The sequence below is a fragment of the Thalassophryne amazonica genome, chromosome 9, assembly GCF_902500255.1.
Source record: "Thalassophryne amazonica chromosome 9, fThaAma1.1, whole genome shotgun sequence".
NCBI lineage: Eukaryota > Metazoa > Chordata > Actinopteri > Batrachoidiformes > Batrachoididae > Thalassophryne > Thalassophryne amazonica.
In genome coordinates, this window is record NC_047111.1 from 106545756 (window position 1) to 106560445 (window position 14690).

Genomic DNA, 14690 nt, shown 5'->3' on the forward strand with positions numbered 1-14690 from the left:
ACTCAAAACCTGGATTAATCTTTTTAGTCACATAGCACTACTATTATTCTGAACACTGCTGTATAAAGAGACGGCTTTCTGAACCAAAAAACAAACAAACAACCCAGCTCATTAGATCTATCAGCTTCAAAGGGCTTTAAGCTCACAGATCATTTTTTGCCTGTCCTCTTCATCATAAGCACATTTCAAATTATCAATCAAGTTTTATTTCTATAGCACTTTACAACAGTTTTCACTGAACCAAAGTGCTTTCCAATAGCACCAACTAAAGATAAAATAAAAAGAACAGTATGAAAAACACGTAAAAGCATAATAAGAGCATCCAGATAGAATAAAAATAGACAAAAAAAAAGTCAAAGCAATTATGTGCAAAAAGCTGCCCTGAACAAGCACGTTTTTAACTTAGCTTTAAACAGAGGCAAACTATTAATGGACCTCAGTTCATGAGGTAATGCATTCCACAACTTAGGACCTGCTACTGCAAAAGAACGGTCACCCCATTGTTTGAACCTGGACCTGGGAACCTCCAGAAAGTTTTGGTCAGCAGACCGAAGTGCTCTGACAGGGTTGTGTGTTTTTAACAGGTCACATAAATAAGAAGGTGCAATGCCATTTACAGCTTTAAAAACAAACATTAACAGTTTAAAATCAACTCTAAAACGGACTGGAAGCCAGTGCAGGGTGTAAAGTACAGGAGTGATGTGGCTGTGCTTCCTGGTGTTGGTCAACAGGCGAGCAGCAACATTCTGGACCAGTTGGAGTCGGTGTAGGGAGCCTTGAGTGATACCAACAGTGCATTGCAATAGTCAATCCGAGAGCTGATAAAAGCATGCATAGCCTTTTCAAGGTCCTTTTGGCTTAGAAAAGGTTTGACTTTTGCCAAGAGTCTCAGCTGGAAAAAACTGGCTCTTACCACACTGTCAATTTGTTTCTCAAATTTTAAACAGTCGTCAAACAGCACACCAAGGTTCCTTACCACAGCCCTACGATAAGGAGCCAGGGAGCCAAGATCTGGATCAGAGTTTTAGCTCCAAACAGAATACTCTATTACAATTATATTCTAATGTGCAATTCAAGTTATCTAGATTTATGTTGGATAGTTAATTTTTATTTGGATTTTCACTCAATTTTGTGCAACTTATTAGGGCAGAATGAGCAGATTTTTGGGAGAATTGAGGACTGGAATCTTTACGTGGTCATTCACCACTGAGATACTTGGTAAAACTTAGAAAACGTCTAACATTGGGGGTGCGCCAATATATTGAATATTATGGATCTAGTATGATGAATTTTTCCTTTTGGTGTGGGGATTTGGCATTCTAAACTTCAGTTTATTTATTTTTGGTATTGAACTGACAATTTTTAAAAAATATATATACATAAATTTCAGAGGTGTCAAGTAACGAAGTACAAATACTTCGTTACTGTACTTAAGTACACTTTTTAGGTATCTATACTTTACTCCTTTACTTATTTTTCTGCCTACTTCTGACTTCTACTTATTACATTTTCACACAAGTATCTGTACTTTCTATTCCTTACATTTTTTAAAACAAAGCCTCGTTACTCTTGGCTTCAGTTTATATATATATATATATATATATATATATATATATATATATATATATATATATATATATATATATATATATATATATATTTCACGTCATGTGCGCCTGTAATCAACTTTTCTGCGGCACGGCTTTGCTTTGAACCTTGAACCAATCCAAGCAGTGGTTCGCAGATTGAAGCAATGCTTCGACCTATTGCTTCGTTTATTCCTTCTTTCTTTCGCTTAATTTTCGCCCGCTAAAACCCTAAAGAGCATACGTCTGTGAGTATTATTTACCTTTTCTATGTTAAACCGACCTGTTATGGTCTTCTGAAACAGTTGATAGATGTATTTTATAACTTCAAAACGGGAGCGACGCTAACGCGTTAGCATGTCTATGGCATTTTCAATGTTAAAAGTTAGCATTAAGCAATTGCAGCTCTCATAACGTTCGGGTGCATTTGTTTTCAAATTGTAATATTTCTTAAATTTATTTTTGTTTATATATTAATAATCTAATGATTATTATATACAATTTTAGAGAAAGAGGCAAAAAGAACCTGAATAGAAACACAACAGAAAATATAAAAGCAACTAATGATCATACATAAATAAATACATACATACATACATATAGAAATAAATAAATGTTTCCTGTGAACACCTAGTGACTTTTACACCTCCACTTCATCCCTGTCTTATTTAATGACAATTTGTTTCGGTCAAACCATATTTTCAATGTGTTAATTTCTTCAGTGATTTCCTCCAGAACTATCTGCCAAACTAGAAAACTGCTGCGTCCTTGTAAGAGCAGAATACTACTGGAATGAATTTGAATAAGGAAAGTTTTTTTTTTTTTTTTTCTTCACTAAATGGATGCTGCACTCACTGCAGTTTATTGTCTGGAATAGTCCCAGATTGCATTTCAGAGCTTCTAGAATTGAAACATTTTCGTGCAGGTGGTGTTTGGGGGGTAATTTGGGGTTTTGGGTCTTGGGCCACATGTAGAACGAATCAGTTTTTAAATTAAGCTTTCAATTCATATAGTGGCATCTACCTTTTTTTTTTTAAAGGTTACTTTATACTTTTATACTTTAAGTAGGTTTTGGAGCACATACTTTTTCACTTTTACTTGAGTAAAGAGGTCAAGTTGATACTTCAACTTTTACCAGAGTGTTTTTAAACTGCAGTATCTGTACTTCTACTTAAGTAACAAATGTGTGTACTTTTGACACCTCTGATAAATTTACAATGATGGGAATTGTGTCTCAGCGTTATTTTATTTATATACATTTCCTGTCAACATCGGGCTCCGGCCTCATTTGAGAACCGTAAGTTGTTGTGGTATTTCAAAATTAAAGCACAGATTATTATCGTTGGGGAAACAAAGTAAAACGAACTGACTCGTGAAATGGTTTGAGTAATTCATTATTATAATACACACGAAGCTAACGTCCACAGGAAATGACATAAAATTCGCAAAATAAAATTTGTGGACTACATTTTCAACTAGCAGCGACTTAACCGGACATATTTTATACTGTGGCTAACTTGACACTGCCGTATAACGCTATTTTGTTTCGAAGGAAGGTTTTCCGGCTTATTTTTGGAACAATTCCACACTTTCTTGATTGATGGTATATTTATACTCTATTTATCTATTTTGTACTCTTAATTTATAAGAAAATGAAGTGCGCTAAAATGAATGTAGTGCTTAATTAGCATTAGCCTTTCCATCGCTAGTATTAGCAAGCTAACGTGGCTCAGCGCTATGGGGAGCTAACGAAGTTAATTTGTGCTGTCGTATAAACTTTCACAGAAAACTGTCTGAGTGCTCCATGCAACGAATAAAGCGCATTAGTAAGCTGTTATTCGTTAAAAAAGCAACAGGTTTAATGCCAGCATTTTACTTTGGTTACTGAAATATAACTAGATAGCTACAGCTAGCTTAGTGACTAGCATGGTCCATTGTTCATTCACTCTTTTACGATTAGCACTGATTTACTTGCGAAAAACATCTTTATTTAGTTTATTTTTAACGGTGAAGTACGGCACGTTTTAAGCCTATAACCAGATAACGATCACGCTAAATATCGATTCATTTTCAAGACAAGTAAGCCTTAGCATTTAGCCCCATATGTTATGCCTTTTGTAAATAAAAAGCCCTCGATTTTGAAAGTTATTCACAAATCTCATGTTATGAACCGATAGTCATATATTATATTAAAATCACGAACAGTGTTTTAGTAATATCCTAATGGAAATGTTCTAAATATTGCCGTTCACTGAGCAAAAAAAAGGCACATGTTCTCAAGGTAATAGATTACATACCAACAGTCCTGTAATAAATATTTATTATTGTATGAACCTAGTCATTTGTAGTTGTTGACACTGTTGCAAAGGAGTTGAGTCACCTCTGCAGTTTCTGTAGTCTGTCAGGTCTGAGAGAATGTGCTGGTGCCGTGTTGCATCCATTACGGAACTGCTTTGAATCCTGGATGCAAAACATCCCCATCCCCACCGCCCCCTGTTTCATCTATCTGTCTGTCACAGCTAGATGAAACATGGGCATCCTTTTGCCAATTTCCAGTTGCTGGCCAAAATGTTAGTTGTCATTCCATGACAATGTAAGTAATATGCCCCAACTGCGTCTCCATTAAGTATCTGTTTGACACAGTTACTCCAGCAGTACCCAAGGATCCTCTGAGGGGACATAGAACCAAAGACATCCCGTCGCTTAGGTCACTGGTTAATATCAAAGTCTCACAACCATATAGTAAGACAGAATGCACTATCTTTTTTCTCTGGCAAAGGTGTCAACATCTCCAAACACCTTTTCCCAGTGACCTCAGGACTCCATCATCTCTTAATCTTAATGCCCGACGACTCTGAGACTTGTGTCATTGCCGAGATAAGTGAATCACTCTACACATGACAGTTTCATTGTACACGGATACATTTGAAAGCCTGCATCCAGGATAATCACAACAGCACTTCGACTCTGTGTTTGTTTGTATGTGGCCTTGCGGCAGGCTGACGTCCTGTCCAGGGTGTACCCCACCTCACGCCCTATGACTGCTGCTAATTGGAGTAAGCAGTTGAAGATGAGTGAATAGATATGTAAATGATATAGACGCAGGTAAGGCAAATATGACCCAAAATTGAGTCAGTAATCAAATGACTGTCAGATGGCAGTCAGAACACAAAACTGAACATTTTAAAAGGTACTGTTTATTACAGGGCTGTTGTATAGCAGCTTATCACATTGCAAAGCTGTCTTTATTGTTTTAGTCACCAAGGTTTTTACACCTACGGTGGTAACAATTACAGCGTTATTACCTCAGCAGGCCTGAGGGATCAGTACATTTAGTCAAAAATTAAAATACAACTTCAATACACCCTTTCTAACTTCCTCCATGTGAGGACGACTTACTTAGAGCTTTGCAAAAAATAAAAAATAAAAGACAAGCATAAGGACAGCTGTGATTCTTGTGTGCAATGACTTTGAATGATCATTAATTTTTCTTTTTTTCCTCTCTCTCCTTCAAGCTCTTTGAATTGTGTGATTAGTCAGAGTTGCAGCACAGCGACCACCAAGCAGCTGGAAGTTACTTGCACTTTGTGCAGATGATGTCTTCTCCGCTGTATTACAACCATGACAGTGCTACTCGCTTCAAGAAACGAAAAGCCAGATTCACTTTCAGTGAAGTCCACATACTCTTGGATGAAGTGAGGAAACATCGGGGAGTTGTTGTGGGTATGTGTTTTTAATTAGTAACTCCTTTCAGAGTTGTTTCATTCAGTGTCTATAGATAGAGGAGGTTTGGAAGGTTTGTTTGTATAACAACACACACACTTGCATCAAAGAAAGACTGAGCCCTCCTCCCAAAAAAGTTTGGGTCGGGTGGGATAGACATGATAGGTTTCCCCTTTTTCTCTTTGGTTCATCCACAGTAAATTATCTTTTTAATTGGTTTGGATTGTCAAGTAAGTGTGTTATTATTTAATATGTGACATTTTAATTTTGGTAACTTCGCGGCAGACAAAACCTCAGACAACCCCTGTGATTTCTTGCCCCACAGAACTGGGGACTCAGACCACAGATTGGGAACCAGGGGTGCATAGGGTTGTGGTATAAGGTTGATGGATTAAGTAGATTCATACATTTAAAAATCACTTGTAGAAATAGTTGAGTAACACAGGAATAGCAAACCACATGTATACAAGAATCATTGGTATTTACAATTGATTTGTGGATTTATTTTTGTCAGTTCATCATTTAGTCAGTACAGCATTAAAAAATGAGGAACAGAGTCACAATTTCCCAGAGCTCAAGATAAAGTCTTATATTTTGTCCTCTTAGCAGTCCAACACTGAATTATTAAATTAAAACAGAAAAGCAGAAAATCACCACATGTGCGAACCTTAAGTCAGAGAATGTGTGTTGTATTAAACTAATAAATTATTGCAACTGTCTTCCCACTGTTCACTTGTTTCTTGCAACCTGGTCTCACGGCAAGTCGTGATTTAGCAGCATGAAATATACATTAATCTATTGGTTCATGATGTTGTGACGAAAGGCGCCTCATTTTCGTCATGCAGCACAAATTCATTCTCATTCATTCCGTGATGGCTGCACGAAATTAAAAGTGAAGCGGGGGGGCGGTCGAGGTGGTTATGGTTAGGGTTGGGGGAAGGAGTAGGGTTAGGTTATGGTTAAGGTTAGGGTTGGGGGTAGGAGTAGGGTTAGTAATAGTGAGTTTAAAAAAAGAAACCTGTCACAAAAAGTTGACTCATTTTGTGACGGGAGCACAAAAAAAAGAAAAGAACGTTAGACTGGGCTGTTCATTGTGTATGCAAACTATGACCACCAAAAGTGCAATTTATGGTTGTTGTTTTGGTTTGTTTTTTTCTTCTTCTTCTTTTTTCCTCAAGGTAAATTCAACCGAGGTGTGCCAACAGACATTAAGAAGCGCACATGGGCGGAGATCACTGCCCGTGTCAATGAGATTGGTGAGTGCCAGCGTGAGGTCATTGAGGTCATCAAAAAGTGGTCCGATCTAAAGTGTGACACAAAGCGGAAGGTGGCTGCCATGCGTTCAGGGACTGTGCCCAACAGAGGCCTTAACTCACGTCTGTCCCGAGATCTTAACCCAACCGAGAAAATAGTGCTCCAGATCCTTGAGATGGATGATGAAGACCAGAACACGAGTGATTTTGGCCCATTGGGAGATGACGATGATGTGCCTGATGAGGAAGAAGAAATGGAGGAGGAGGATATGATTGGAATGCAGAATTCTCCAAATGGTTGCTTGGACACTTCGATGCCACCGCCATCCTCCTACAGCATAAGCGGGCTTTCTCAGCCAAGTGCTAAAGAGGACCAGTCCACGCATAGCTATAGTGGATCATCACGTAAGTGCCTGAAGGTTTAGTTCACCCAAAAATGAAATGGTCATTAATTTATCAATTCTACTCATGTAAGTGGAAATATTGGGTCGAACTGTATGACTCTTAACACATTAAGTTAGGTTATGTGAAACCAGTTTTAATAAATGGTTGTGTTTCAGCTGGAGTAGCTTCATACTGAGAGTCATGATAACTCAGGATTTGGATGCCAAAGCAGTGCACTGAACTATGGGTCTTGCTTGTCTCAATAGGATCCACACATGCGCATGTGTTCTCTTTACATTATTAGCCTTAGGAGTCTGCTGTCTGAAACCTCCAGACTCTGTGGCTGGTGAATATCAACCCAGCTAAACAGTTTGGTCTATATGTCATGCATTTATAACTTAAATATGTATTTTTTATCTTTACATGATAAGTAAACCATTTTTGAAGGTAAATACAACAAGTACAAATGAAAATTTCATTATCTGTCAATATTTTTATTGACACATGCCCTGTTGCCAGGCAACAACGTATTCTAATTTTAGTATTTTAAACAGTGACAAATGTGGGCTGTTTTGTGATATTTATTTATTTATTCATTCATTCGTGGTCTTAATTGTATCAAAGATCAAGTGGGCTTAGTTGTAATCAAAGAATGTTCAGTGATGTATCTGCAATTGGTTTAGAGCTTAATTAATAGTACGATAATGATGGTCATGACAGAAAATGTATAAATCTGGTTTAAGTTTCAAAAGAAGTGTCACCACAGTATTTATATTTGAACCATAGTGACCATCAAAAGTCTGTACTGTAGCCATCCTCAGCTTGCCCCAGCCGGCATTGTAGATGTCTGTTCACAGATACTACTACATTCGGCCTAATATCTTGTAAAACATTACACATTTTTCAAGAACTGCTGCCCCCCCGACATTATTTGAGCAGGTAATTTTGTAAAGATGGAAAAATTATAGATCTCTTTTAGTTATACTGCTGCAATGAATTGCAAAATTGCAGTGAGCACATAACATAAGGTAAAAGCTCGTCATCTGCTTAGGCATTCTCTGATATGATCGAGTGAATCTACTTAACTGTGTTACACCCACTGATGAATCCATGAAGAGTAACAACAGCTTATTGTTATTGCATAATGCATTAAATTTGGAAACAAGATGGCTCCTTTTTTGAACAATTTCCGGCAATTTCAGCAGTGCTGAAAAAGGCAGTATTCCTGCTGTCCAAGGTCAGGAATGATACGGGCCAAGGTTTCTACGAAAGCATCCTATGAGTCTCACGTGTTAAACATGGACCAGAAAATGAAAGCGGAAGCAGAACTAGACTTTAGCTGATGTCAAAACCGCAGTTTTTGTTCTTTGTATAAACGATTTGGTGCAGTAGGAGTGGACAAAAGCTTGAAGGGTAAGAAAGATGAATGGTACTTAGACGACATTTGTGGCACAAAGAGTTGTGCTGTCAGATGCCTTCATTAAAAAAATACAATTGTAGCATCATTGTTTACTTTAATATATTATAGGCCCAGCCAACGAGAGGCCACCACAGGCCAGAAATATATATATATATATATATTTTAATAAGGCCAACAAAAAATAACTCATGAAATGATGGGAAAGTAAGTCCAAATATGCATTCATTTGGAAGTCTATAAATCATTCTGGTTTATCTACAGCGCTCTTATCAGTCTTCCATGCTGAGACAGTTCAACGGACACAGAGTTCAGGTTTTGTTTCCTGCTGTGCTGCGCTCCATGTGTGGGTCAAAACACCTGTTCATCATTTTTTCTTAAAGAAGTAACTTTCTTTCAAGTGTGATTCTGTTTTGTGAGTTGGGTGTATGCTTGTTTAAGCCTCCACGTTCATCAGTTAAACACAGCCAGTACGTGAAACGTAAAATTGTGAAAATGTTTTGATTCATGAATTTTTCCATCCAGTTTCCATCTCTTTAAATTTCAAGCAGCAGATTTGAAAATTGTCCTGATAAAAAATATAATTATTAAAGGAATTATGTAGTGCAAAACCATTTTTTTTTCCCTTTAATCTACTTTTTTATTTTCATGTTTGAGATTTAATGTTAAATGTCTCCAAAGTCCCACAGTTCTATGAGTCTTTTTGCAGACATTCTCCTGTTGTCAACATCATTCAGGCCTGATAATGCTAATTTGAGATCTCTGTGACTTGCAGTTACGTTCAAAATAATAGCAATGTGTTTTTAAAAAAGTAATGCTCAAATGTGTATTGAGAACATTGCAGATTCTATTCTAAATCAAAACACGAAGAAAAAAAAAATCTAATTTATATTTATTTATTTATAGAAAGTAAAGAAAAAGCAATATTAGGTTGTTCAAAAAAATAGCAACCTGTTTTTTCCTTACAAACTCAAACATTTACTGTATAAACTGAAAAATGATTGAAGATTTGTCTTTCCTGTGAATCACAACTAATATTTAGTTGTGTAACCACTGTTTCTGAGAACTGCTTCACATCTGTGTTGCATGGAGTCGACCAACTTCTGGCACCTGTGAACAGGTATTCCAGCCCAGTACTGCTGGACTGCATTCCACAGTTTCTTTGCATTTCTTGGCTTTGCTTCAGAAACTGCATGTTTGACGTCACCGGGATTGGGCTGGTTACTCCCTAATGTTAATCTTGTTGATCTGGAACCAAGATGCTGCTCACTTGCTGGTGTGTTTGCGGTTAATGTCTTGCTGAAACACCCATTTCAAGGGGGTGTTTCTTCTTCGGCATAAGGCAACTAAGTACCTCTTCAAGTAAGTAGGTCCCTTTGGCATCTCTCTTTTTTTTCATTTGGAGTCACCACGGCAGATCCAAGATGGATCCACATGTTGTTTTGGCACAGGTTTTACACCGGATGCGCTTCCTGATGCAACTCCATAGTGGAGAATGGGCAGGGTTGGTGGGGTTTGAGCCAGGAATCTTCAGCACTGGAAAAAAGTGCACTTATCATTTGGCCACCCTCAACATGACCTGGTCAAGTATTTTGAAGTATTCAAACTGATCTATGATCCCTGGTATGCCATAAATAGGCCCAACACCATAGTATGAGAAACATCCCCATATCACGATGCTTCCTCCACCATGCTTCACTGACTTCACAATGGACTGTGGCTTGAATTCAGTTTTTGGGGGTCATCTGACAATCGGTCAGTGGACCCCCTAGAGCCAAAAAGAACAATCTTGCGTTCATCAGTCTACAAAATGTTGTGCCATTTCTGTTTAGGCCATTCATTGTGTTATTCAGCCAGTTGTAACCTAACTCATTGTTACAGTACTCACAGGTAACTTTCGACTTTCTTTGATCACCCTGGAGCTGATCATTGGCTGAGACTTTGCCATTCTGTTTGTTCTTTGATCCATTTCAATGGCAGTTTTCCATTTTCTTCCACGTCTTTCTGGTTTTTGTTGCCATTTTAAAGCATCTGAGATCATTTTAGCTGAGCAGCCTTTTATTTTGTGCACTTCGTTATATGTTTTCCCCTGTCCAATCAACTTTTTAAACATACTACTCTGTTCTACTGAACAATGTCTGGAACAACCCATTTTATTCAGCTTTTCTGAGACAAATGCACAACAACCAGCATGTGCAACATTTGGTGGGAAAATGCAGACACTGCTATTATTATTTTTGAATTCAATTCAATTTATTTCAGTTTATTTCCTTTATATAGCGCCAAATCACAAGAGAGTTGCCTCAGGGCGCTTCACACAGGTAAGGTCTAACCTTACCAACCCCCAGAGCAACAGTGGTAAGGAAAAACTCCCTCTGAGGAAGAAACCTCAAGCAGACCAGACTCAAAGGGGTGACCCTCTGCTTGGGCCATGCTACAATCATAAATTACAGAAATAATTCACAGAACAATTCACTGACGAATATACAAGAATTGCTGTTGGTGCACAGGACAGGAGGATCGCCAACACAAACACAACTCCCATCTCTGGATGGAGCTGCACCTTAAACAGAGAAAAAACAGAATCAGGCATCAGAAAGACAAAAAATACTGTATAATTTGCCCGCATTAATCAACAAGAAAAACAGAAGAAATACTAAGGTGATCGCCGGCCACTAGTCCTAAGCTTCACTAAAAGACCGAGAATTTAGGTGAAGTTGAGGCCGCGGCCCACTTCAGTTACTAATAACATGAAATAAAAGAGTAAAAAGCGTAAAACAAAACTGCACCAGTATGCTAGCCATATGAAAGGGAAAATAAGTGCGTCTTAAGTCTGGACTTGAAAATCTCCACAGAATCTGACTGTTTTATTGACGCAGGGAGATCATTCCACAGAACAGGGGCATGATAAGCGAAAGCTCTGTGACCCGCAGACTTCTTATTCTCCTTAGGGACACAAAGTAGTCCTGCACCCTGAGAACGTAAAGCCCGGGCCGGTACGTAAGGTTTAATTAGGTCAGCTAGGTAGGGAGGTGCCAGTCCATGAATAATTTTATAGGTTAGTAGCAGAACCTTAAAATCTGATCTCACTGGGACAGGAAGCCAGTGAAGAGACGCCAAAATGGGTGTAATGTGGTCAAACTTTCTGCTTTGTGTCAAATGTCTGGCTGCAGCATTCTGAACCAATTGGAGACCCCTAATGCTAGACTGCGGTAAACCAGAAAATAGAACATTGCAGTAGTCCAATCTAGAAGAGATGAACGCATGGATCAGGGTCTCAGCATCAGCCATAGACAGGATGGGGCGAATCTTCGCTATATTTTGCAGGTGGAAGAAAGCAGTCCTAGTAATATTTCTAATATAGAGACCAAAGGACAACGAAGGATCAAAAATTACCCCAATTTTCCTCACTTTGTCAGTGTGATGTATGACACACAAGCCTAGGCTGAGCGTTAACTGGTCAAATTGATGCCGATGTCTCACTGGACCAAGAACCATCATTTCATTTCATCATTGAACAACCTCATGCTCATTTTTTTGTCGTTTTCTGTAAAGTAATAACAAATTAGATAAATTTTTCCTCATGTTGTGATTCGGAATAGAATGTACAGTGTCCCCGATGAATTTGCATGTATGGAAATAAAAGCTATTTTAAGAAATACCCCCAAATACTTGAAAAATTGCTCCATCAAAATGCAGTACCACCTTAATCAAGGTAATAACAACAACAAAAATGTTTAAATATATTTTGTAGTGCAGCAATGCATCATGCTCACTGTGTTCACGATGTGCCATTTTTGTGAAGTTTACAGGATACACAGTTTATTTTTTATAAAGTCATATATGTCTAGAATTGTTTTATGTGAAGGTTTTTGTTTTTTTTTTTTTGCTCACTGCTTACCTTTGAGCGCCTCACGTTTTTGTTACTGCTCTATGCTCTTTTTCACTTAGTACCACCAGGCCTGAAAAAAAATCTAGGGGGAACACTGAATATATTTTAGGCCAGACTAATACTCATTCAGATAGCAGGAGGTGGTAAAATCACAAGTCAGAATTTCAATACATCCACTTGGGAAATGATTCACAATATTAATACCAGCATTTTGGCATCAAAATTAATCCTATATCTTGAAAATAACCCCCCACCCCTTGAATGTAACAAAGTATGGTCTATTTTCAAGTATCTAGCTATTCTGCAATGTGTAAAGTTTGTCCATGCTCTTCAAAAACTTTAAAAACATAAACCATTGTCAAAGGTTTTATTTCAGTCACACTGTGTGAATAACAGAACTCAGGAGGAGGCCATGCTCTTCAAAAACTTTAAAAACATAAACCATTGTCAAAGGTTTTATCAAATTCTTTAGCCTGAGATCTTGTTTTTGGCTTGGCCATGACACTTGATTTACTACAACTTGCCATGCTATGACTTAAAATTACATGTGTAATTGCATGATCACTGTAATAATATCAGTACTTATGTAGCTTTTGTGACTTCTCTAAAACAAGTACTACCAAGTCAGGGGCATTATATATCATAAACTTGAATGTTGTGTTCAATGCAGGGTTCATTAAAACCAATCATGAAGTCAAAACAATTATTCTAATATTTCAAAAGATGTTAAAATTACAGTATATATTGCAGTTTTCTTTTTTGCATGGGGTGTTTTTTTTTTTTTTTGTCATGGTAGACACCCACTTCCTATATGAAATATCTCCCAAATTACACAATGCACAATCTCTGAAGTGGATGTAAGCATATTTGAAAAAAATATATATATTTTCTACCATTACCACCTCCTGCTAATTCCTACAAAAACGTCCAGTGCTGAGTTGCTTTTATGTACAATCACACACAGCCTCCTTTACAAAAAAAAAAAAAAATCAGAAATGTTCTCTGTCATTTTTGCCCATGTTGTTGGAATTTGTTCTTAACGCTCCATCATCACTGACTTGATTTAAACTGTCTATATGTTACAGGAGAGTCATCACAGGCCATCTTTGATACGCACTATGAAGTACCTTCAACAGAAGGTGGGTTTTATGAGAAACGTGTGATAATAATGAAAAACCATGAATTTATGTTCCGCAAATGTGCGTTCCTCTTTGAATTAAGGTGTTGAAGCTCCTTTTTACAGACTCAGAAGATGAACAAAGGGATGACTCGCTGCCATCCACACCAGCGGTGAAATCCACAGACGATCACCAGGGAAACAATGGCATCCAGAAACAGCCTGCTGCTGCTGCTGGGCCTCAGACATCCACCTCTGGATCGTCATCCTCAGCACTTCCAGCGCTGGGTCAGCCCCCGCAGAACATGAGAGACAGCATGCTCCACAGTGCTGCGGTAAGCCTCCAGGAGCAGCACGCCACCAACGTCCTGCTGGAAACCGTTTCACGCTCGCTGGAGCTCGTGTCCGAGTCGGTGCAGCAGCTGGCGGAGACTCAGCAGGAGTTTGTGCGCGAGTCGTTGCTTCTCCAACGGGAGATGGTGCAGGTTCTCAGAGACTTCACTGGTGGAGCCATCGCCCTCATGCATGACAAACTAAACGGACGTCCGGCGTTATAGCAACAAGATGTCAGATGAGCGGCGACGGATCACTAACTGTTGGAGGTGGAACAGCCTTTAAATTCCTTTGAACTATACTGCTGGTTGACTGTATTTTTGAAAGTACTGAACTGGTTTTCTGTGGTTTTAGCTTAAAGCTGTAATTGTAGAAGCATTTTACTGATGGAGTTGTTGTCTGTGCGGTTAAAAGATAATGGTTTGAGACAAAAAAAACATGCAGAGAACTTTTTGCTACTGAAAGTGAGACTCATACGAACTGATTAAAATCTTTTCTTATAACAGTACACCCGCTGCATAGACTCCAGATACTTTTAATGTTGGTACAAGAACTTAGTTTAACTAAGTCAGAATTTGAGTCTTTGTCTAAGTTGAGTTTTTCTTGTATCAGTGTTTGGAGGTTACTGCACGTACTGTAACAGTCAGTGACCGTTATATGGTCTCCGTGTCTGGATGCTCAAAAATATGAGTTGCTACCTTTAAAAAAATACTCGTAATTGAATAATTGGTGATTGTTGATTATTATTATATATATATATATTTTTTTTTTTTTACACGTTATAAGCACTTCAACATAAGAAATTTTGACAGTTTCCTTTCAAATGAATAAATGCCATGTTTTTAAGCAAGTCTGTCTTGTCTCTCAGTCTGTGAAGTGCTGCTGTGGGTGTAACTTAAAAGTCAAATGTGTGAGTTCATCTGAAGTCACGGGTTATTTATTTATTTTTTATTCATTTAAATTAAAAATTTGCTACAGTTTGACA

The 14690-nt window shown here is 38.0% G+C and overlaps 1 protein-coding gene across 2 annotated transcripts; it reads left to right on the forward strand.

The window, feature by feature from the left end:
* The first annotated feature begins 3046 nt into the window (after positions 1–3046).
* On the forward strand, positions 3047–14220 carry zgc:153990 (uncharacterized protein LOC768125 homolog). Of its 2 annotated transcripts, XM_034178920.1 has the most exons (6): positions 3051–3189; positions 4366–4691; positions 5102–5309; positions 6488–6967; positions 13341–13394; positions 13499–14220. In XM_034178920.1, exons 3-6 carry the CDS (start codon positions 5180–5182, stop codon positions 13927–13929), a joined length of 1095 nt encoding a protein of 364 aa, XP_034034811.1. In that variant the 5' UTR covers positions 3051–3189; positions 4366–4691; positions 5102–5179; the 3' UTR covers positions 13930–14220. The 2 variants fall into 2 exon arrangements, with proteins under 2 accessions (XP_034034810.1, XP_034034811.1); XM_034178919.1 differs by lacking the exon at positions 4366–4691 and having other exon boundaries at positions 3047–3189.
* Positions 14221–14690: the final 470 nt, after the last annotated feature.